The sequence below is a fragment of the Ovis aries genome, chromosome 3 (genome assembly GCF_016772045.2).
Source record: "Ovis aries strain OAR_USU_Benz2616 breed Rambouillet chromosome 3, ARS-UI_Ramb_v3.0, whole genome shotgun sequence".
NCBI lineage: Eukaryota > Metazoa > Chordata > Mammalia > Artiodactyla > Bovidae > Ovis > Ovis aries.
In genome coordinates, this window is record NC_056056.1 from 207,022,157 (window position 1) to 207,046,769 (window position 24,613).

Below are 24,613 nucleotides of genomic sequence, written 5' to 3' on the forward strand. Positions count from 1 at the left end.
CCAGGCAATAATCCTACTCTTGCAAGTCGGCATCTTTGTATTGTGAGTCAAACTCAGCTGGCATGGGAGCTAAGCCAGCAGGTGGAGACTTGAGTGGCAGAGTGGATGGAAGGATTAGTCAAGAGTTGTATTTTAGAAAAACATATAATTGCAATTTGCCAAGGGTTTACTTTTAGAATTGGGAGATTGGAAATGAAGAAATCTTAAGATTCTTGAATGTTGAATTAGGGAATGAGGAGGAAAATTGAAGGCGCAGATGGTTATCTTTTGTCCATAAATATGTTGGTGCTGGGATTCAACTCTAAAAACTGTTCCTTTGGGAAATAAACCAAAAGAAGAAGAAGAAAGAGGATGGTGTGCTGTTTAAAGACCAGACAGGATTTCCATGCTGGAGAAGAAAAAGCTATTCAAAGAAAGAGCCAGAAGAAGCAAAAAAAGGCAAGATAAAGATGACTGCTTAGAAAGGAGAACTAGTCAGGAGGGCAAATGTTGGTTCTAAAATAAATCTATCACATTTGCTCTGGCAAGTCTATTCCAAGAATACCAATTACCTAGAGAATGTTCTTTTTCTCGTTTCCAATGCAGGAGACACAGGAGACCCAGGTTCCATCCCTGGGTTGGAAAGATCCCCTGGAGAAGGGAATGGCAATCCACTCCAGTATTCTTGCCTGGGAAATCCCATCAACAGAGGAGCCTGACGGGCTACAGTCCCTGGGGTCGCAGAGAGTGGGACAGGACTGAGTGAGGAACACTTTCACTTTTCACAGGTCAATAAATTTTATTATTTTGCATCTAGTAATGAACCAAGTAAAGAAGGTGGTGCTTTCATTCTACCATGCAATGTTAGATTTCATGTATAGTGGATTAGAACAAAAATCTCATCAAGTATTGGCAGACTTAGAGGTCATAGGCATAGGGTCCTGAAAGAATTTCTGTTAACAGCCATGGGTATACATCACGACATGTCAAAGGTTATGAGCATTTTACTTTCCTTGATTCTTACAATAACACAAAGAAGGTACAGATAAGGTACTTCTGCCCTTATTTGTTGATGAGGAAACTGGGACTTAGTAAAGTGGGTATGTGTTTACGTGCTTTTAAAAACTTCCACAGTAATGGTTTACGTATGATGACTAACTAGGCTCCCAGGATCCTAGGTCTGCAGGTCCTTTCCTCTGGCTTTTGCCCTGCTGAAAAGACTTGGTGGTTTTTCTGAAAGCCAAAAACCAAGACAGAAGTTAGGTGGGGGCTGAAAACAAGTGCGATTTTTTAACATCAGCTGATGCCTTAACATTCCATATGTGTTTTACTGTGACCTTAGAGTGAACCAAAGAGGAAAATAGAGTTAGTTGCAGTTTTTGCCATAAACTAGCCTGATTTCGAGACCCTAAGGGGGGCTCAAGTCAAGGGAATTAACTGTCCCAGTGAGAGTTTCAGTCACCTGAGGTGGCCCCAGGAGGTGCGTCTTTGACTTCTAAAAGGTGGAAACAAGGTGAAGCTGGGAGTGTCTCATTGCTGGGTCCATTGTGTTTCCCATTTCCGAGGTCCCAGTTTCCCAGTTCCCCACCGGGTCTGGGTTACTCTGCAACTCTCTTTTGCATTACAATGGCCTTGGTGAGACTGGCAGACGGGATTAACTGGGAATTCGCAAGGGCTGTGTGGGCGTGGCGTTGCCAGGAGGGGCGGGGCCAAGTATGGTTGAGCCTTACTTATAAATGTAGAGCCTCTATTTATTTTCATTTTCCTAGATTGGACTGGTTGGCTCTTATTTTACAGGTGACCCCTTTCATCCTGTCTTTTTTTTTAATACTTTCACACCTGGGGATCTTCATCTTTCTCTAAGTTCTTCTATCTAGATTCTTCAGCCTGGACTTTTCCTAGCATCTAGCTCTTAGGCTTTTTTCCTTCTCCTTCAACTCAACAACATGAGTGTGGACCCAGCTTGTCCCCAAAGCCTGCTTGGCCCCGAAGCATCCAACTCTGGGGAATCTTCACCCATGCCTGAAGAAAGTTACGCGTCCTTGCAAATGTCATCTGCTGACACCCTCGACACGGACACTGGTAAGAAAATACTGAATCTTTGAGGGACTAAGTTCCTTCAGGGAAAGAGAAAGAAGGGACTAAAGGTCATTTGTCTCCCTCTTGAGCCCATCAATATAAGCAGGTGTCATTATCTGTTAATCCTCTCGACACCTCTTTTCCAACTATAATCTGATGGGGTCATGCGCTTTCCCCGGTCAGGATCAGGATCTGTGGACCGAGAGACGAGGGACCGGGGAGGAACAGTTCAGATGTATACAGTGTATTTGAGAGTTTACGTGCACAAGCAAATGCGATGTGATACACCGATGTGTAAAATCTTAGCGTCATGCGGAGCACCCTGTAACAGTAAATGTTACTGCTAAGCCAGAAGTAGGAACATCACCTTTTCGGTCTGTCTATTCAAGGTGTGCTAGAGATGGCATCGTTAATGATCCGAAATGCACCTTTTGGAAATATTTCACTTTTCTACTATACAAGTAGCCGTTGTGTCTTCTCCTAACCTCTGGATGTATGGCTATTACTGGGTAGTTTGTAAACACCTGGTATGCTCAGGTCTCCTAAATCTAGGGGAAGTAAGTGTTCACCTCACTTTATGGTGGATGATTCCAGAAGGTTTAATAGGCTGCCTAAGTGGGTAAGAGTTCAGATCTGAAATCCAGTTTGGCTTCAAAATCTATGCTCTAGGACTTAAGCTTCTAACTGGTAACTGTGAATGTAAGAGATGCTCAGGATACTGTAAAGACGGCACTACCTTTTTGGGAAATCAATTTGGCAGTCATTATTAAAAATAAAAAGGTAACACTAGCCATTCACCCAGGAATGCGATTTTTAACATTTATGGTGTAAGACAGCCAAAGAACTATTTATGATTACAACTGTAGAACTCGGTTGTGGAGAAGGGAATAATTAAAATAACTGCAGTATTTGAGGCAAGATGTCCCAACTGCGATATTTGAGTGTTGGATTTTAATGTTAACCCCATTTTCCTAAATTTTGTGTTAGTATCCTTTTAGAATTTCACATGCTGAAATTATACAGCACTTAATACAAGCAAGTGGGCATGGGCATGTCCTCCTAGCAAGCTAACTGCACCTTTGTGAAAGGATTTTTAAAAAATTTTGTTAGACCAAGCCCCTCGCTGTGTGGGATCTTTGTTCAACCAGGGACGGAAGCCCGTGCACCCTGCATTGGAAGTGCAGAGAGTCTTAACCACTGGACCACCAGGGAAATCCTAGATGATTTTTAGACACTCCTCACCTCTAGTCATGAGTTGAAGACCTTCCTACTTGTAAAATTGTGATTTTTTTTTTTTTTTTTTTTTTGGTAGTTGTTGCTGTTTAAGGCCTGTCCATTTATTCCATGACAAGGGTAAAATTCGAGTTGAGCACTGGGAATACCTCTGTACAAATAAATCTCTAGTACAGGAAATAAATTCTCAGTTACAAAGTCAATAATATATGTCAAGCCCTGTGCTAGACAATTTTTGTCTGTTAACTTGTTATTTCTAAATTTTTGTCTGTTGCATCATACTAATCAATGGAAAAACTCCATAAGATATACAACATGGGAAAGATAGCAAATATTTTATAATTATACATGGAGTATAACCTTTAAAAATTGTAAATAACTATATGTACACCTGCGATTTACATATTACACAGCAAGCATATTTCATTAAAAAAAAAAAAAAAAAACTATGATAAGCTTGGTCCAATTGCCAAACCAAACCAAAAAAAAAAAAGACTCCTTAAGGAAGGGATAATCCTGGAAATGAGACCACAGAGCTAACCAAGGTCTGGGTTGCAAAAGGAGTTTATTGGAATTCACATTTTCTGACAGTCCTGGTATTAAAACTGGGTAGTAAACTGTTAATTCTATAGAGTCCCCAAGAATCTGGATCATCTGTTTTATCAAAGAGGTTTGAGTCCCCTGTTGCTTCCCACCCAGGACAGGGGAAACTGGTGAGCTGCAGTCCATGGGGTCGCAGAGTCTGGACAGGACTTAGCCACTGAACAAAAACTGCTTCCCAGCAACACATGATATTAACCATGTCTATTACATGTAAAATGTTTTTTGTGCAAAACTTGGCAGAGTGTTCAGGATCACTTAAGAATAAAGTTATTACCTACTATCTTGCTCTGAGGACTGTCAATAGTGCTTTGAAAACAATGCATTTTTAATATTTGAAGTTATAGAGAAAAGTGTTGTTTTATTCCCAACAGTCTCTCCTCTTCCTTCCTCCATGGATCTGCTTATTCAGGACAGTCCTGATTCTTCCACAAGCCCCAGAGTGAAACCACTGTCCCCATCTGCAGAGGAGAGCACAGAGAAGGAAGAGAAGGTCCCCGTCAAGAAACAAAAGATCAGAACTGTGTTCTCACAGACCCAGTTGTGTGTGCTCAATGACAGATTTCAGAGGCAGAAATACCTCAGTCTCCAGCAAATGCAAGAACTTTCCAACATCTTGAACCTCAGCTACAAGCAGGTACAGTTGTTTTGTTGTCTGTGCAATAAGAAATAAAACATAAGGGATTTCCCTGGTGATCCAGCGGCTCAGATTCACCACTGCCACTGAAGGGGGCCTGGGTTCGATTCTCAGTTAGGGAACTAGATCCCACATGTCACAACTAAGATCCCACACAGCCAAATAAATTTTTTGGGGGGGAAAAAAGAAGAATGTTTATGCACCTCTGCAAATAAGTTAATTTTTAATAATGAAAATGGAATCTTTTTGTAATGTGTTTTGTGACCATCTTTCTTTCACTAAATATCTATCGCAAATGTGTCATAATTTATTAAACCATTTCCCGTGTTAAGCCAAAATTGTGAAAACGTTTCCAATTTTCCCTTAAACAAAGGAAAAACACACTTCTATCATCTTGAGTTAGAAGAGTCCTAGCTAACCACTGGTTCTCATTAAAATCAAAGTTGCATGTTTTATCTGTATACATCTGATTACTGATGAAGTTAACCATTTTTCATATATTTTTGGCTAGTTTATTCAGGCAAATGGTTTTCTATCTCTGGTACCATACTTGGAAAGTCTTCTATCAAATGATCTTAACTTTTTGTATAGTTGTCCTCGTGAAGTATGTTTCATCATTCTTGAATTAACATACTATTATCATATTAAATGTAAATGTGCTAATATGGAGGGGGAGCTTATTATTGCAAATAAGTTACTTTTAACTGTGACTAAAACTCAGATGGTAAAGCGTCTGCCTACAATGTGGGAAACCCGGGTTCGATCCCTGGGTTGGGAAGATCCTCTGGAGAAGGAAATGGCAACCCACTCCAGTACTCTTGCTTGGAAAATCCCATGGACGGAGGAGCCTGGTAGGCTACAATCTATGGGGTCACAAAGAGTAGGACACGACTGAGTGACTTCACCTCACCTCACCTCAGTGAACAGTATGGGCAGACATTTAAATGTGAACTTCCTAGTTCATAGCCTTAGCCTCCTAGCCATACTCGAAGTGTATTTAACCAGTTAAGTTTATTTAAAAAGCCAACTGACTTGAAAGGCTTGAAATTCACTCAGATTCAGGATTTAAGGAAAGAGTCTGGTAATCAGAATTTTTGTTTCAAGTTTGAGATAGTTGTAGCTATCAGGAAAAAAAAACAAACCTTAATATTCTTTGGTTCCTACTATCAATACATCCTGCATTACTAATATTTTATTTTTAAATTTATTTGTGGATTTGGCGGGGTGGGGGGTGGGGGGGGGGGATGGCCATGCAGCACATGGGATCTTAGCTCCCTGACCAGGGACTGAACCCATGCCCCCTGCATTGGAAGATCAGAGGTCCCTACTAATATCTTAAACTTTTAATGGTTATCTTTTCCTTCAGGTGAAGACCTGGTTCCAGAATCAGAGAATGAAATGTAAGAAATGGCAGAAAAACAACTGGCCGAGGAATAGCAATGGTGTGCCTCAGGTAATAACAGAAAACTTAAAATTTTCTGCTTTTTCCTAACAAAAAGTTTTTAGTTCCGTCTATTGCTGCAGCATGCAATCCCAACCACGGACAATTCTGAACTTCCAAGTACTTTTTCAGTTAATCCATTCTTCTTTTTTCAAAAGGGCCCAGCAACAGCAGAATACCCGGGCTTCTATTCCTACCATCAGGGGTGTTTGGTGAACTCTCCTGGAAACCTGCCCATGTGGGGTAACCAGACCTGGAATAACCCCACGTGGAGCAATCAGAGCTGGAACAGTCAGTCTTGGAGCAACCACTCCTGGAACAGTCAGGCCTGGTGCCCCCAAGCCTGGAATAACCAGCCTTGGAACAATCAGTTCAACAACTACATGGAGGAATTCCTGCAGCCAGGGATCCAGCTCCAGCAGAATTCCCCCGTCTGTGATCTGGAGGCCACCCTGGGAACTGCTGGGGAAAATTATAACATAATACAGCAAACTGTCAAGTATTTCAGTTCCCAGCAGCAAATCACTGATTTATTCCCAAACTACCCTCTCAACATACAGCCTGAAGATTTGTAACAGCTATTTGTGACAGCTATTGTATGCAATCTTAATGTGAGCAGAGACTGTGTATTCTCTAGAATTTTTCTCGTTTTAGAATTCTGTACCGCTTCCCCTTAGTAAGCTGCTTTTCACTCTACCTTCTGTGTCAGTTTGAGGGACAGGTAATGAGTCCAATAAGAGGTTTCAGAAGCATTGTACAACATGACAAATGTGTCTGGCTATAGATAACTCAATTATAGTACTTTGGATATAATATATACTATTTTGGATACTTTTAGGATCTAGAATCTAACTTTAAGTACAGGGAACAAAAGTACAAAGACGTATGATGGGGATTATTCATATTTTCTGGGATAGGGAGGCTTTACTTGTTAAGAATCTCAGTCCTTAAGATGAAGAGTGCTTTACTAATTTCCTCCACCCTTTTTCGCTATTTTACTACAACCCCTAATTTGTTCATCACTCTTATTTTTGGAGAACAATGTTTTGTATTTTGCCACATCATAAGTAGTACCAGTTTGGCTGGTTTGTTGTTTAAGTACAAATAAAAAATAGCCATTTTACATTTAGTTGTCTCTCCCCGATTTCACACAGTGATTCAAAGAGTTAAAAATCTGACTAAACATGGAAAACTTTTTTTTTTTTTTTGGCTGTGCTGGGTCTTTAGTTGCGGCATGTGGGATCTAGTTCCCCGACCAGAGATTGAATCCAAGGCCCTCTGCCTTGGGAACTTGCAGTCTTAGCCATTGGACCACCAGGGAGGTCAACATGGGAATATTTCATAAGGAAGGGAATAAACTAATCTTCTTTAGGCATCCAGGAGACTAGAAGTGAGTAAAGGAAAAGTAACCAGATAACACAATATTAGGTGATGGATTAATTAAACCTGAACAAACTTATTTTCTTTCTGTGTATGTAGTATTGAAACAATAAAATCTGTGGTTTGCAGTTAAGGAAGAATGCCACATCTGGAAGATCTGGAGCAAAGGGGAAAAGGTAGACCTGAAAGTCTCCTGTAACACATGACACGTTCTGTGACTGCTCTTCTGCCAGAAACAACTGTTAAAGTTCAGCTTATTTTTATTCTTATTTTTTATGTGAACTTAAGAATGATTCTTTAAAATTAATTTTTATTGGAGTACAGCTGGTTTACAATGTTGTTCCTATACCAGCAAGGTGAATCAGCTATATATATGTGTATGTGTGTATATATATATATCCCCCCACATTTTTTTTTTTTGCATTTCCTTCCCATTTAGGTTACCACAGAGCATTGGTGGGAATAACCAGAGTGGTTTTCTTATTTTCCTTGTGGTTCCCCTAGTTTTCCAATGTTGATCTATCATACTGTCCAACCCAATGAGTTTAGACATTTAACTAAAAGAGGAAGTCAGTGAAAATTTCTGCCAGTACCAAAACTGAACGCAACATTCTTTTTGACTGGCAGATATGTGGATTCTCTGCCAGGCAGCATATTTAACCGGGCAGATAATGGAAATAGAAAGCATTGATTGATTGTATCATCAGTCACTTTAACATTTACAAAATTCTTGGCTCTAAACAAGTGCACAAGATGAACTGACAAATTTGAGAAAAGCACTAAATGATGAACCAGAACCTGGAAAACTTGGGAAAATAGTTACTGTAAAGTGTTATTGGGGGTGGGAGGAGGCTCAAGAGGGAGAGGATGCATGTATACACATAGCTTATTTATGTTGTACAGCAGAAGCGCAACACTGTAAATCAGTTATATTCCAATTTAAAAGTAAAGTGGTAGAACTCAGGAAACACCAAATTTAGTTTTCCTATACTGAGATGAACCATTGTTAGTTTTTTTACAATTTTGTGCTTTGGATTAAGTGTAGCTATAAGACATTGGGAATATGTTAGTAAGGAACAGCTAATTTAGGAAGATTAATTAGTGCCAGAAAAGATAGGAGCACCTATTAAAAGGAGCACCTATAAAAAGATAGAAGCAAGCAAGATTGGAGAAAAGGGGGAAAGCAGAAGGATGGAATTTTGATGATCACTACTTGCTTTTGAAAGTCAGCCATTTTACAGAAATGCCATTCATCTATTTAAAGACTGGAGCTTGTTGTAGTCAACAAGACTAAAAGAATCATTAAAAACCAAGCAATAGAAAATACATAATGAAGTGAGTCTAGTAAACAATATTAACAAGATAACATTTCCTACGGGTGTATTAGTATATGTAATATGGGTGGTTTGTATATGTTGTTTTTAATAGACTTATTCCATTGTAAGAGGATTATACCATCCTCTTTTGAAAGTCTTTTATCCACTTGACATTTTTCAACCTCTTTGCATGTCAAAATTGAGAGATTTGAGATAATTTAGATAAATAATAAAAATTGACAACTACATTCAAGAACAGAGTCCTTATTTTCCTTATTAAACATAGTTAACATAGAGGTGGTTTCTTCCTCAAATATTCTCTCAAAATATTTCTGTTAATGAAGAGTGAAATTCAGGTTAGTCAAGCCAGGGAAAGATTTTGTTTTTTGGTGTTTCCTAATATCTCAGTGTGACTGTCATTTCCTTAGAAAAGAAAGATTGTTACTTAACTTTAACTCTGACATCTTTCCTGACATTTTCATGCATACACGTGACATAAACATAACTCATTTTTCCTATCCGAATAAATCATGCATTTTCTGCAGCTCACTTTTTCTAACTATAAAATCTACACATCAATGAATTTAAATGCTGTACTGACACATACCAAATACTGCAGTGCATATTACAAATACATTAATTTGCTTCTGTTAATTGCCATTACAAATCATGTTGCTATTACCAACAGCAATTTAAAGACTTAAGTGTTTGCTTTGGGTCATAGGATTACCAAGAATATAAACTAGTATAACAGAAGGAGACAGGCAGAAAAGGAGATGATTAAGTCACCTGCCAGCCTCTCCCATCTTTCTACATCCCTTCTTTTTAGAAAATCTTGCTCTCTCTCCATCCTCCTCCCTAAAGGAGGTGGATGTCACTTCCAATGTCATTTTACTGCATTATATTTTCGCTTCGTCTTGATTTTCAGCTTGCCTCTCCATTTAAGTTTGTGCCTGAAGAAGCACATGGGTTGAATTTGCCTAGGTCTTCTGAATTCCTCAGCCTGGATTCAAAGCCCAAGAGTGGGAGGAGTAGGCCTTGCTTACTGAATTTCAAGCACCCAATTCTCAGGGTAAAGGACAAATTTCAGCCTGTTACAAATAATCCTACTATTCAGAAAACTTGGTGTCTAGGGTGGCGGGGAGGCGGTGGGGAAGCCAAGATTTGAGACCCAAAGGTAATGGCAGACAACCGCCAGACGGGGCAGGAAAGAGGGAGGGCCCTTAGTAAACACTGCTGGCCCCCTGGGGCCCAAGGAGCTCGCCTCAAGTGGTAGATAAAGGGAATTTGTTAAATAAAGAAGCAGTTGGGGCCGACAAAAGCTTCTGGCACAGGAAGTGAGTCCGACTGAGGAGACCGAAATGTAGGCATTTGAATAGATGCCTTGGTGTGAGGCTAAGATGAAACCAGAAAGCAGCAGCAGCTGGTGGCGAGCTCTTCTTTAAGGGGTTCCCAGCTTCTGGGTGTTTGATGTGGCCTGAGAGAAAGTGTCCTTGAGAACTTAAAAAGGTTAAAAGCTTGGGAAATGAATGCAAAGTAGCTCTACCTCCAAAGTATAATGATCAAGCGAGGTATTGAACAGAAAAATCTCACAGGTGAAATCAAGAAACTAGAAGCCTATAGAATGAATTAAAGTGGGACAGCCTCATGCACTTAGGGTCTCAAGGGGGAATTATAGAAAGGTTGGCAATGTTCATACAACCCGTGTCTTGGGTTCAAGATGTGACAGGGACTAAGGACGTGGTCAGACTGAATTAGGGCCACATCTTTGCAGAAAAAATGTACCTGGACACAGTCACCCAGGCTTTCTCCATGGGGACATTGAGGGCAGGTACTCCTGGCCATAAGTATAGCTCTTCTTAGCTTGATGAGCAACTGTGGAATTTATTTTCACCACTTGGGTAGAATACAAGTGGCATTGGAATGGGTGTTACCAATGGACCACCAATTTAAAAGCTATGGATGGTGGCACAATCTAACCAGAGAACTGTGCACAAGCTGATCACAAATCCTGTGATCCCCCTCCCTCACCTGGCTTTTAAAAGTGCTTCTCCGAAACCCTCTGGGGAGCTTCTGACTCTTTAGGGCCTGAAGAACCTGTCTCCTTGCATGGCTTTGCAATAAACCTTTCTCGGCTCCAGAAAATAAATACATAGATAAAAGCTATGGATGTTGAATGCCTCTGGTACATAAGGATACTTAGTGTTGGACTAAATAAGAGTATTGATGCCTCTTGCTCCTCTGGTCCCATTCTGTGTTCTGTGTACATGTACTCTGCCTAGCCAAATCAGTCATACTTACTTAGCTATAGTTAATGTGCTATATCTGAAGGTCGAAAAGATCCCCTGATGTAGGAAATGGCAACCCAGTCCAGTATTTTTGCCTGGAATACCACAGACAGAGGAACCTGGCTGGCTACAGTCCACAGAGTCGCAAAGGGTTACATAAATTACATTTGCTTTCTACTGTCAAAGTGAACATTCTCAGACAATACAGTAAATGCACTTTATACTTGATGAGTCGCCCAATTCCTGTCCTTCTGCAATTCCTGCCTTCATTCCTTGCTTCCCCCAGACCCTAGTTCTCATTTTTCAGGTCTCTTATCCATCCTCAGCCACCTGACCCTACAGTCATACTTAACATTCCCCAAATTGTGTAAGGCTTTGTGGATTCCTTCAGCGTTGTCTGATAAACCATTAAACACGAATGCACTCATTCCCACAGATTCCCTGATCAATTTCTATCTCATTAAGTCAATAAAAAAGGTTCTCTTTATCTATTGAGACTACCCTCTATAGAGAAAAAGCCCTTGTGTAAATATCTGCTGTATCAGTCTTTGTCAGGATAAGAGAAAAATGACTATTATTCGTAACTCCATGGCTGGCTCTGTGCTGTGCCTTTCCTTATGCTGTTTGCAACTTCCAAAAGAATTGTGAAAAAATCAGGTTTCAACTTGGAAGAAAATACTTATAAATGTATTTCACACTTATGCTGGCTCATAGCACTATAATCCACCCTATTATCATAGCTAGAAGCCTGATCATTATCCTAGGATATTTTCTTTCACCTACCATATCCAAACAGCTACTCTTTGGGGAGGGTTTTTTAAATTAATTTTTTAAAATTGAAGTATACTTGATTTACAATGTTGTGTTAGTTTCAGGTCTACAGCAAAGTGACTCAATGATATATATATTCGTTTTCAGATTCTTTTCCCTTATAGGTTATTACAAAATATTGAGTAGAGTTCACTGTGCTATACAGCAGGTCTTTGCTGGTTATCTATTTCCTATATGAAAGTGAAAGTGAAGTCGCTCAGCCGTGTCCAACTCTTTGGGACCCCATGGACTGTAGCCTACCAGGCTCCTCACTCCATGGGGTTCTCCAGGCAAAAGTACTGGAGTGGGTTGCCATTTTCCTTCTCCAGGGGATCTTCCTGACCCAGGGATCAAACCCCGGTCTCCCGCATTCCAGGCAGATGCTTTAACCTCTGAGCCACCAGGGAAGCCACCAGTTTTCTATATAGCAGTGTGCATATGTTAATCCCGGGCTTCCCAGGTGGCACTAGTGGTAAAGAATCCGTCTGCCAATGCAGGAGACATAAGAGACACGGGTTCGATCCTTGGGTCAGGAAGATCCCCTGGAGGAGGACATGAATACAGGAATGGTCCAGTATTCTTGCCTGGAGAATCCCCATGGACAGAGAAGCCTGGCAGGCTACAGTCCATGGGGTTGAGAGTCGGACACAACTGAAGCAATTTAGCATGCATGCACGCATGCACATAGGTTAATCCCAAATCCCTAATTTATCCCTCCCCCTGACATTCCCCTCCAACGGGATGCGGTTCGATCCTTATTTACTGTTTTGTAGATAAGTTAATTTGTATCATTTTTTTAGAGTTCACATATAAGTGCTATCATAATGGTATCTATCTTTCTGACTTACTTCTCTGAGTATGATAATCTCTAGGTCCATCCATTTTGCTGCACAAATAATCACTAGTTAAGTCTATCTCTTTAATATTTTTCAAACCAATTAACAGGTTTCCATATTAGCTGCTACTACTGAGGAACTAGCGGGTAATCAGGTTTTTCCACACTCCCCAAATATTCATACGAGGAAGAGATTATTAAAAATCAATTTTTTGTATAAAAAAAGAAGCCAAGAGTCTAAGCAACATATCAAAGATGGTACCCAGTAGGGATGGTCAAAATCTAGATTCAAACCCTTAATTACCTGACTCCAAAGCCCCAGATATTTCTTTGCTACATGATTTCCCAATGGACAGACATAAATATAATGTGGAAAGATATATACCAAAAAGCAATATTTAAGGAAGGAAAAATTTGAAGGAATTTTCATATGCTATTACTGGAATTTTTTTAGAGCATATATTATCAGACAAAAATAATAAATATCTCCATTTGGAAAGAACAGGAGTAGCATGTACGGGAATAAATAATTACCAGTAAAAATAACTTTTTTGAAACATGAAAATAGATCATGTATTTGTCTTATTACCTTTAGAGAAGCTAGAATCCTGGAACTCTGGGTTCTGAACCACAGATCAGACAAGGCCGCTTTGGGCAAAGCCACCAGATGCAGCGTTAAGCTCACTTGGAGGGTCACATCTCCCCCCAGGGGTCCACTACCTGTTCTGGACTCACCAGCTGCCTGTTTTAGAACCTTGGGAAGTTTCTTTCTTATAATCAAATCTTCCAGGACAAGGAAATATTTTTCTAGACATGTCCCTCAATTGTGTGTGATCAATGTATGATGGTAAAGATGTACATAGATATGTCTGATGAACTGGGGGGAGGTCCTAAAAGGAACTAACTGGAGACCATGAGAGGGTGGGGAAAAGGGAGAGCGTCCTCTGGTGGTCCAGTGGTTAAGACTTTGTACTTGCCATGCAAGGGCTGTGAGTTCGATCCTTGGTCTGGGAACTAAGATTCTATGTGCTGTGTGACCAAAAAAAAACTCTTCTTTTTTTGTTTTAATTAAGAAAAAATGAGAAAGCTTATCAGAGTAAAGGACACTTGTTTGCCAAGTGACTCATAGTGGTGAGCAGTGAAGGAAGCTCGCAAACATTCTTGGCTGAGTGTGATGAGGTATTTTAAGGGACGTATGAATTGCTGAGGACAAGCAGAAAAGAGATCTGCTGTTCAGAGTTTTAACTGAAAGCATTATCAGTCTCCTTCATATTGTTTCAGCGTATCATCAGCAAGACTGGGGCGGGGGTCCAATAAGAAGTACTGGAGAAAACAGAAGCAAACCTTCTATTTCCAAATGTCCACGGAGGGAACTCCATTCAGTGTATCAGGTTTCTCCACTCTGATGTTGTTCTTTTCCCGCCTTTTTCATACTGTACTTTGGGGAAGGAGGTCAATGTCTACAGCTGTTGTAGCCACCCATCCGGGAAACAAACTCACTCACAAGCACAATGCAGAGAGTGGAGTGCAGTTTATTACACGGGGCCCAAGGCAGAGTCTCCTCTTAGCCAAGGACCCCGACCAGTTTTTCTGAAAACCTTATATACCCTAAGTGTACAGTGCCCAAACCCACCTCCCCAAATTCCCTGAAACTAGTCTGAACAAAGGAAAAGAAAGATACAATCAAAGATAACCCGTGATTCATATGCCTTAGGCCTAGTTAATTAACAGTGGACAATTATCAGTAGGCCTGTGCTCATACCTGAATAAGCATACTAGAATTTATGGTTCTATTTGGTTACACAGACAATTAGGGTATTCTTTAAGGCGACAGAGAGTCTAGGTACGAGCCCTGGGGCTCTTCCATCCAGGGGTCTGGTTTTCCAGTAGCTCAAAGTCCACAGTCTGGCCCAAGATGTAGTCCTGCTTTCAAGATGGAGCCTGTTTTGTCTGTTTCCTCCTTCACAGTCTCACTTAAGGAGTGGGGAATTATGCCTTCCCTCTGCACAAGGTTGAATACTCTCTCCTCTGAAGTGCACATTCACTGAGAACCTTAGTTTAGAATCTTTTATGGAAACAGGGTCTTGGAAGACACAATTAGTATTAGGTAAGACCAGGCTTTTTTTTTTTTTCCCCTTCCTATAGTGTTCATAGGGTGCTCGAGGCAAGAATACTGAAGTAGTTTGCCGTTCCCTTCTCAAAATGCAGTGGACTGCATTTTGTCAGAACTCTCCACCGTGAACCGTATGCCTTGGGTGGCCCTTCTTCTTCTACTTTCTGAAAGAGCTTGTATGAGATTAGTATTATTTCTTCCTTAAATATCTGACAGAATTCATCATGGGAATCTTCTGGACCTGGAGATTTTTGTGGAGTAATTTTGCTAACTAATTTATTTGACCCATGAAAGGTTAATCAGATTTTCTGTCACCTTACATCTGTTTTGGTAATTTGTGCCTTTCAAGAACTTTTTTTTCCCATTTCATCAAATGATTGAGTTTTGGTATAAAGGTATTCATACTAACTCTATATTTCCCTTCTGATGTCAGTAGGATAGCCCATTTTAAAATTTCCAATATTGGTCAGTCTTCTTATTGATTTATCAAGTTTATTACTCTTCAAAGAACTAATTTTGACTGAATTTGTTTCTCTAGTCTGTTTTCTATTCCGATGATTTCTGTTATTTTCTTACTTCTACTAACTTGGGGTTTGTTTGTCTCTGAGTTTTGTAAGGAAAAAGCAGGGCTTCCCAGGTGGCCCAGTAGAAATATCAACAACCTCAGATATGCAGACGATACCATTCTAATGGAAGAAAGAGAAGAGGAACTAAAGAGCCTCTTGATGAGGGTGAAACAGGAGAGTGAAAAAGCTGGCTTGAAACTCAGACATTCAAAAAATTAAGATTCTGGCATCTGGTTCCATCACTTCAAGGCAAAGAGAAGGGGGGAAAGTGGAAGCAGTGATAGATTTTATTGTCTTAGGCTCCAAAATCACTGCAGATGATGACTGCAGCCATGAAATTAAAAGACGCTTGCTCCTTGGAAGAAAAGCTATGACAAGCCTAGACAGAGTATTAAAAGCAGAGACATCACTTTGCCGACCAACGTCCGTGTAGTCAAAGCTGTGGTTTTTCCAGTGGTCATGTATGGATGTGAGAGTTGGACCATAAAGAGGGCAGAGCTTGAAGAATTGATGCTTTTGAATTGTGTTGCTGGAGAAGACTCTTGAGAGTCCTTTGCACTGCAAGGTGATCAAACCAGTCAATCCTAAAGGAAATCAACCCTGAATTTTCATTGGAAGAAGCTGAAGCTCCAACTGGCCACCTGGTGTGAAGACCTGACACATTGGAAAAGATCCTAATGCTGGGAAAGATTGAAGGCAAAAGGATAAGGGGTGACAGAGGATGAGATGGCTAGATAGTATCACTGACTCAATGGACATAAATTTTATCAAATTCCCAGAGGTAACAGAGGACAGAGGAGCCTGGCATGTTGCAGTTCATGGGGTCACAAAGAGTCAGACATGACTTCACCACTCAACAACAAAAAAGGAGAAAAAAAGTATAATTGATTTAAGTCTTAAAAAAGAAACTTTCTATTTAAGTATTATTTAGAACTATAAATTGTTGGTTACTACGAGTGAAATGACACAGAACATACAAAACACACAAGAGACAGACAGGACACCACTCTGGCCAGAGGAACAGAACTGGGCAAACTAATTGCCGTTTATTATTATAAAGCCCTCCTTAGGCAGAATTCCAGACTGTAAGAATAAGCCTTTTCAGTACAGTGCAGGTGCATACATGTTATTGTACAGCAAAGGGGAGTGAAATCTCCGTCTACTGCAGAGTCTGCACAAAGCCCTCATCTCCCTCTTATCTCAAGAAGGGAATGCTCCCTCGTTTGCAAGGGACCATTAAACTCAAGGCTGTATCCAGACTCTTTGGCAGAACGCCTCATATGCAAGGACGCTCAGCCTGAGCAGAGAGACCCGTTTGCAGGCACATCTCTGCTACCCTATTAACCCTTCAATAAATTTCTCTCAAAGCACTGATTTAGCTGCATTTAACAATTTTTTATATATTGCATTCTTTAATCACCCATTTGGAAATACTTTCCAATTTTCTTTGTGATTTTTTTCTTTATTTTGATGTGAACCATTATTTAAAGTGTTTATTGAATTTATTAAAATATTGTTTCTGTTTTATGTTTTGGTTTTTTTGACCGCAAGGCATGTGGAACCTTAGCTCCTTCACCGGGGATCGAAGCTACGCCTCTTGCATTGGAAGGCGAAGTATTAGCCAACAGCCCACCAGGGAAGCCCCATGACTTATTTTTTGACCAACAGATTACTTACTTATAAGTCTGTTCTAAGCACTTTGTGCTTTTTCAATCATAATGTCATTACTGATTTCTAATTCAATTCTATTGTGCTCAGAGAATATATTCTGTAAGAGCTGTGCTTTGAAATGTCTCAAGACCTGTTTTACAGCCCAGTATATTGTTTATCTTGTTGACTACTCCATGTGCACTTGAAAATAATGTAATTCTTCAGTCATTGGGTGTATCAAGGTATAAATGCAGCCTGAGTGAAAGTGATTGGTGATATTATTCAAATTGTCTATATACTTGCTGGCTTTTTTGAATAGCTGCTCAATCTGTTACTGAGATGTGGTAGTTAAACTCGACATTTTTTTTTTAACCAAACTGTGAGGTATATGGGATCTTAGTTCCCAAACCAGGGTTCTAACCTGTACACCTTGCATTGGGAGCATGGAGTCTTAACCACTGGACGTCTCAGGGAAGTCCCTAAACGTCTAATGTTCCACACTCATGTCATGAAGCCCCTTTTTTTTCTATCTGCCATTAAGCAAACCTTGGAGTATGTCTTCAGTGTATTCATGTATGTAAAGGTGCACCTATAATTTTATTTTCTATTTTTTTTTTAACTGCTTCTTTTTTTAATTTATGGCTGCACTGGGTCTTTGTTGCCGCACAGGCTTTTTCTAGTTGCAGGGAGTGGGGGCTGCTCTCTGGTTGGTGTATAGGCTTCTCACTGCTGTGGTTTCTCTTGTAGCGGAGCAGGGGTTCTAGGGCGCTCAGGCTTCAGTAGTTGCAGCAGATGAACTTATGTATCCCGTGGCATGTGGAATCTTCCTGAAACGGAGGTCAAACCTGTGTCCTATGCATTATCAGGCAGATTCTCAACCACTGGACCACCAGGGAAGTCCTATAATTTTAATCTAAAAGTTTTGAGTGCTGGTACCTAGGTCATTTCTGATAAGCATTTAATTTACATCCTATACTGTGTTGTTCTTAGTCACTCAGTCGTGTCCAACTCTTTTCAATCCCATGGACTGTAGCCTGCCAGGCTCCTCCATCCATGGAATTCTCCAGGCCAGAATACTGGAGTGGGTAACCGTTCCCTTCTCCAAGGGGTTGTCCCAATCCAGGGATCAAACTCAGGTCTCCTGCCCTGCAAGCGGATTCTTTACCGGCTAAGTCACCAGGGAAGCCCACCTCCTAAATTGCAGTTCTCATAGGTGACAGTGTTTTATTTATACTTAGTTTCTGTGACTTTTGTAAGAAGAAAATTGATGCATTCTTCGATGACTCTGGAGTCACACAGATGCTGAGATCAGTGGAGGTGTGGCTCCAGGGTTTGACCAGGTGTGCATATGGTCAAACAGCACGGCACCCTACATCCACCAGGTACCAGGGAAACTCCATAATTGATCCGTTTTCAGGCAGGGATCATACACTGACCCAGTCTGTCTGCTTACCTATCTTTATGTAGCTTCTGTGTTACTGTTGCTTATTTGGCCCCCAGAAAACTTTAGTCTTCTCTTTTTGGATCTAGAATGGATCTACTTTGTATTAATATAATTAGCCCAAGGGTCAGGATGGGAGTCGACGCCTACCTAGTTCATTGTAAACTATGTATTTTCCTTTCTGCCTAATTTGAAATTAGTATATTAAAAAAAAAAAAAATTGTGAGTTTTTTTCTTGGTTTATTTTGGCAAGTTTTCCAACATGAGCTTTGATCAGGTAGAATGGAAACTATGCCGCTAAGCAAATACGTAGTATTTTAGGAAGAAAATGTACTTTAAGAGTAATTAGAGGGACTTCTTTCATGGACCAGTGGTTGAGAATCCACCTCCAAGGCAGGGGGCCTGGGTTCCATCCCTGGTCTGGGAAGATTCCACATGCCGTAGAGCAACTAAGCGTGTTAGCCACAACTGAGTCTGCAAGTCTAAAACCTGTGCTCCAAAACAAGAGAAGCCACTGCAGTGAGAAACCCGTGCACCACAAGTAAAGAGGAGCCCCACCTGCCACAAATAGAGAAAGCTTGTGCTCAGCAACGATGACCTAGTGCAGCCAAAGATGAATTTTTAAAAAGTCTCCACCTCCATTCCAGGGAACATGGGTTCCATTCCTGACTGGGAATTAAGATCCTGAATGCCAGGCAGTGTGGGGAAAAAAAAAAAAAAGTCATTAGATGCTTCTTATTATCATGAGCATCCTGTGAACGGCAAGTTAATGAACTGTGGAGTGCAACCCACAGGAAATCCTCCTCGATCCCAGGAAGATTCCAGCAGCTCACCTTTAACACCTAGAGGGCACACTGCAGTCTTATTTTCAAGGACTCACTTCTATCCCAAGTTCTTCTTCAGAATAAGCACAGGCTGCAATAGGCTGTTTTTCCTGTCTCTTTAAAGGAAAAGGCCTAAATAATTGGCAAGCTCCTGCAGAGCAGAGCACCAAATAACAAAAAGATGAATGGACTGGACTTAAAAATTTAAAACTTTTATAGACTATCTTAACTGTTGTGGTCTAAATGTTTGTGTCCTTCCAACTCATATGTTGAAATCCTAACGACCAATGTGATGACATTAGTTTGTTGGGTCCTTTGGGAGCAGATTAGGACATGAGGGAGGAGTGTTCACTAATGGGACTAGTGCATTTATTTAAAACAAACAAACAAACAAACCCACAGAACAACCTCTATGGAAAGCAATTTAGCCCAATTTACCAAAATTGTAAATATCCATACCCTTTGACCCATCAATCAACTCCATATTTAGCATACATACTGGCATGTGTGTGACATGATACACTTACAGAGTTCTTTACTGCTGTACTTTTTGTTGAAATGGCAAAAAATGAGAAACATTTAAATGCCAATCCATGAGGGGGATGGTTGGATCCATTGTGGTATCCATACTATGATGGAGAACCTAAAAAGAAGAAAGATTCTTCTTTAGTTACTAATATGGGGTAATGTCCAAGGCACATTGGGAAATGAGTAAAAGTAAGACATAGAAGAATGACTACCACATTAAAAGAAAACCCAAACAGGCAAGAAAGCTCTGAAAGCCATGAAAGAATACAAAAAGTTTGCAACCCCCAAGCCCCACCCCTACCCAAAAAAGAAGTCTGCAAGATGGCCCTTGCCCTCACCGAACCAAACAGACCCCGGTTGGATTCCTGGGTCGGGAAGATCCCCTGGAGAAGGGATACTTAACCCACTCCAGTATTCTGGCCTGGAGAATTCCACGGACACAGTCCATGGGGTCCCACAGAGTCGGACATGACTCAGCGACTTTCATTTTCAATATGAAGCTGTATACCCATCAAACAACTCTAATTTCCCCCTACCCTGTTCCTGGTAACCAATACTCTACTTTGTTTCTGTGAATTTGACTGCTTTAGATACTTCATACAAATAGACTTACACAGTACTTGTCTCTTTGTGACTGGCTTATTTCACTTAATATCGTGGCCTCGAGGTTCGTCCATGCATAAGGATATCCAGGATTTCCGCCCTTTTCCAGCCTGTATAATATTCTCTTGGGTGCATACTCTACATTGTGTTTATCCATTCACTCACTGCTGGACATTCGTGTCGCTTCCACTTCTTGGCTCAATCTCATAATAAAAATGAAGATTTAAAACATAGGACCCCTTTCTCACTTCAGGTTGATAAAGATTAAACTTTTCACAATAAAACGTTTTGGTGCTTAAAAAAGAAAAAACCTGGCACCCTTACACCTTGTTGGGTATTTAACTTTAGTCCAGTTCTTAAGCACTTAACCGACAGGGTGCAATTCCTTTTGACAATTCATTCCATTTTTTAAAGGTGAGATCTGAATTTAATCTCTAAAAGCGATCCAATTTCGGTGACTCAGTCTATCAATTAAACCACAAAACCCTGAACAATCCAGAAAAGGTAGCTAAATTCTCTTCAGGATAAGAATGGCGGGAAGTACGGGCATTTGAAGGTCTGCTAGTTTCCGAGCATGGCCAGGACTTTAGCCAGAAAAGGCTGGAACTAAAGCGAACGGAATCCAACAAGTTTCCGAGCCGCCTGCGCCTGCGCAGTGAAGGCTCGCGGGAGGCCCCACCCCCCTCCCCACGGCGCGGCCAAAAGCCCCGCCTCCTGCAGGCTCCGCGCTTTGGTCCAGCGCAGCGCGGCCTCCGGTGACTGCGGCGCTGGGGAGGCGACGGACGCAGGCGTCGGGCAGCTCCTTGGGCTGGAGCGGAGGGAGCTGAGGGAGCAGGGCGGCCACTGCCGGAGGAAGAGAGACCCAGGGCGGGACCCGCAGTTTCAGCGGTGCCGCCGCCACCGTGGCCTGGGATCATCGACACTGATGCTACTAGTGTCGTTGGTGCCGCCCTTTGGGAATCGGTATCCAAAAGGACGGCGCGGTAAAGACCCAGAGCGTAGAGCCAGAGCGAGTGGGCCGAGGCCTCACCTGCAGCCCCGCCCCGAACGTCATCCGGCGGCTCGAAGGCCCCGGGGCTCTGGGAGGCTCCCTCGATATCTCTCCTCTGTCTCACTTGCCCGGCTCTAGGGAAGACCATTCTGGCCCAGCCTCAGAAGGGACCACCCAGTTGAACCTTGGCCAAACTTCTGCAGTAAACACTTTGGGGTCCCCCACCCCCACCCTCGAGTCCCCCACAAAGGCATGTTTCAACCTGAATTGCATCTGGAATCTGGTGGCTTTGGGAGCTGTGGAAGGAGGCGATTCTGTCCATCAAGGTACCGCTTCAGCCCGGCATCTAACAATCCTGCCAGTTATCAATCTACTGCCTCAGCTCCAAATTCATCCTTCAGGACCTGTCTTGTAATGCTCGGAATTCTCTATAAACCATGGCGTGTTGAGCCAATGAAGTTTTTTCAGAAGATGGTGCTAGGCGGATACTGTATAGGGAAGAGGGCTTCTGCCCGTGTCAGTGGCTATGCTGTCACTTGAGTCGTGTCTGATTTTTCGCGACCCCATTGACTGTAGCCCGCCAGGCTCCTCTGTCCATGGAATTTCCCAGGCAAGAATACTAGAGTGGCTTGTCATATCCTCCTCCAGGGGATCGTCCTGACCCAGTGATTGAACCCAGGTCTCCTGGATTTCCTGCAGGGGGCTGCTGCTAAGCTGCTAAATCACTTCAGTCGTGTCCGACTCTGTGCAACCCCATAGACGGCAGCCCACCAGGCTCCCCCGTCCCTGGGATTCTCCAGGCAAGAACACTGGAGTGGGTTGCCATTTCCTTCTCCAACGCGTGAAAGTGAAGTCGCTGAGTCGTGTCCGACCCTCAGCGACCCCATGGACTGCAGCCTTCCAGGCTCCTCCATCCATGGGGTTTCCCAGGCAAGAGTATTGGAGTAGGGTGCCACTGCCTTCTCTGCCTGCAGGGGGCAGGCAGGTTCTTTACCCGCTGAACCACCACAGATCAACAGGGTAGATGAGAGACCACCTGATGGTGTCCCAGTCCCAGCCATGCAGGCAGGATGCAAGCTCCCTCAGCCATCTTACAGTAACCCCCACTCCACCCCACCCGCACCCCCGGCCCTAAGCAATCAGTCTTCACCAGGCCCCAGTCCTCTCACCTGTTGTTGGCCTCAGGTCCTCTGAACACTCAGGTATCTAGCCTTCAGCTCTGGAGAGTTTGTCTCCTACTTGCCTGGGGAATGCACACCAGCGCTGGCCTGCGCATTCCTCTGCTAGCAGGTAGATTGTGACTGCGCCTTTTCCAGTGAGCTCTGAACCTCAGCTTTGGGAGGTGGCCTCCCAAATTTGAACTTCCTTGGATACACTCCTTCAGCCCTGGGATACCATACTGAGTTCTCTTACATCCTTTTTTCATTTGTTGTCATAACTTTTTTTTTTTTAAAAATTCAACTTTCCCTGTTTGGGTCAATGTGTGGTTTCAGTGTTCTTTATGTTTTTAAATTAACCAACTTATTTATGGCTGTGTTGGGTCTTCATTGCTGCACAGGCTTTTGTCTAGTTGCAGCGAGTGGGGGCTATTCTCTAGTTGCAGTGCACAGGCTTCCCATTGAGGTGGCTTCCCTTGTTGCAGAGCACAGGCTCGGTAGTTGTGGCACTTGGGCTTTGTTGCTCCAAGGCATGTGGGATCTTCCCGGATCAGGGCTCGAACCCTGATCTCATCTCCTGTACTGGCAATTGGATTCTTTACCACTGAGCTGCCAGGAAGCCCTTCTTTATGTTTTTAGTTGTAAAACTTTTAATCTTGATAGAAGTCAGATTCATACACTTAATAAAAATTCTATGTCAGGCAGTGTGCTAGGCGTAACAAGACATGGTACTTGTTTTTTGGAGCTTATTCTCTGTAGAGCGTCACTAAATCCTCATGCACAAATAGACTCAGCATTGCAAAATTCTGAGGCAGAATATTTCAAGCACAAGAGAAGTGATAAGAACCTAAGTGATCATGAACTTGATGTATAGGAGAGCTAGAAAACCAGTGAGACTAGACTTCAGTGACCAAAGAGAGTACAAGAAATGAAGCTGAAGAAGTAAACTTTTTAGGCAAGGGAAGCAGAACTTAAAGTGTCAGGACAGTTATAAGAATGAATGAAAAGAGAAAAGTTGCACCAGGGTAATAGGAATAAACTGGGATGTATGGTCACCCGGTTTATAGGCCATAGCAAAGGAGTCTGGATACTATTTTTTTTCTTCTTTTTTTTTACTGCTCAAACGTTTCCATTTCACTTATTTATTTTGGCTGCACCCCTTAGCTTGTGGGATCTGTTCCCCAACCAGGGATCTAACCCAGACCTCTGCAGTGAAAGCACCGAAGGAATCCTAACCACTAGACACCAGGGAATTCCACATTGCCACCACCACAAAAAAACCCAAAAACCTCCGTTTTTATTTTTTGGGTGCATGGTATGTGAGGATCTTAGTTCCTCAACCAGGGATTGAATCCAAGAACATTGGAAGCTCCAAGTCTTAACCACCGGACCACCAGGAAAGTTCCTAGAAATCTTTTTAAATTTGGCTTTCTGACTTAAGTGTTGTGCTTTCCCTTTTGCCTTCAACACTTTCATGATTTTCTGCTCAAGGAAATCCTGCTTGATCCTGTCAAGGACATATTTGGCTCCCATGGACCCACCATAAGTCCTGCTGACATGCTTTTTCATTTCAGACCACCTCATTAGATCTTCAGATCTCACAGCATGAGCCCCCTACCATCTGTAGGCTTTGATGCTTCCCCAACCTTCTTGTAATTCTATCACCAGGAGTCCCAGACAGCCTAGTTTTGTTAGAGGTTGTGTTGTAGACAGCCAACTATGTAGGTCGAACCCTGGTCCATTCTGAAATCCTCTAGATACCGTCCCCTGAAAAGCCTGGATACTATTTTAAGCATGACTGCTTTAAGTGGCTTTGAACAAGGAATTGACATGTTCTGATCTTTTAAATTATCTTTTGGCCATACCACGCAGCATATGGGATCTTCGTTCCCCAAGCTGGGATTGAACCTGTGCCCACACCTCCAGTGGAAGTGTGAATGCCTAACCACTGGACCACCAGTGAAGTCCCAACATGATCTGATTTTAAAAGAACACTCTAGTCATGTGGAGAATGAATTATAAGGAAGCAAAGGTGGAAAAAAGGAGCTAAAGCAACCAATTGTGGAGAATATGATGCACTCGCTGATGGCCAGGTATTCCATCCTTTCATTCCACCCCTAACACACAGAGAACCACAGTGCA

The 24,613-nt window shown here is 42.0% G+C and overlaps 1 protein-coding gene across 2 annotated transcripts; it reads left to right on the forward strand.

Annotated features, from left to right (window-relative positions):
- Positions 1–1,763: 1,763 nt before the first annotated feature.
- Positions 1,764–6,544, forward strand: NANOG (Nanog homeobox). 2 transcript variants are annotated; one of them, XM_004006901.5, is made up of 4 exons: positions 1,764–2,061; positions 4,266–4,528; positions 5,895–5,981; positions 6,128–6,544. In XM_004006901.5, exons 1-4 carry the CDS (start codon positions 1,926–1,928, stop codon positions 6,542–6,544), a joined length of 903 nt encoding a protein of 300 aa, XP_004006950.3. In that variant the 5' UTR covers positions 1,764–1,925. The 2 variants fall into 2 exon arrangements, with proteins under 2 accessions (XP_004006950.3, XP_014950445.1); XM_015094959.3 differs by having other exon boundaries at positions 6,173–6,544.
- Positions 6,545–24,613: the final 18,069 nt, after the last annotated feature.

What these genes read in the sequence shown, in the direction of transcription:
- NANOG (XM_004006901.5), top strand. Translation starts at nt 1,926, where the DNA reads ATGAGTGTGGACCCAGCTTGTCCCCAAAGCCTGCTTGGCCCCGAAGCA. An exon ending in TGAACCTCAGCTACAAGCAG is followed by an intron (nt 4,529 to 5,894) that starts GTACAGTTGTTT and finishes CTTTTCCTTCAG; the next exon opens with GTGAAGACCTGGTTCCAGAA. An exon ending in ATAGCAATGGTGTGCCTCAG is followed by an intron (nt 5,982 to 6,127) that starts GTAATAACAGAA and finishes TTTTTTCAAAAG; the next exon opens with GGCCCAGCAACAGCAGAATA.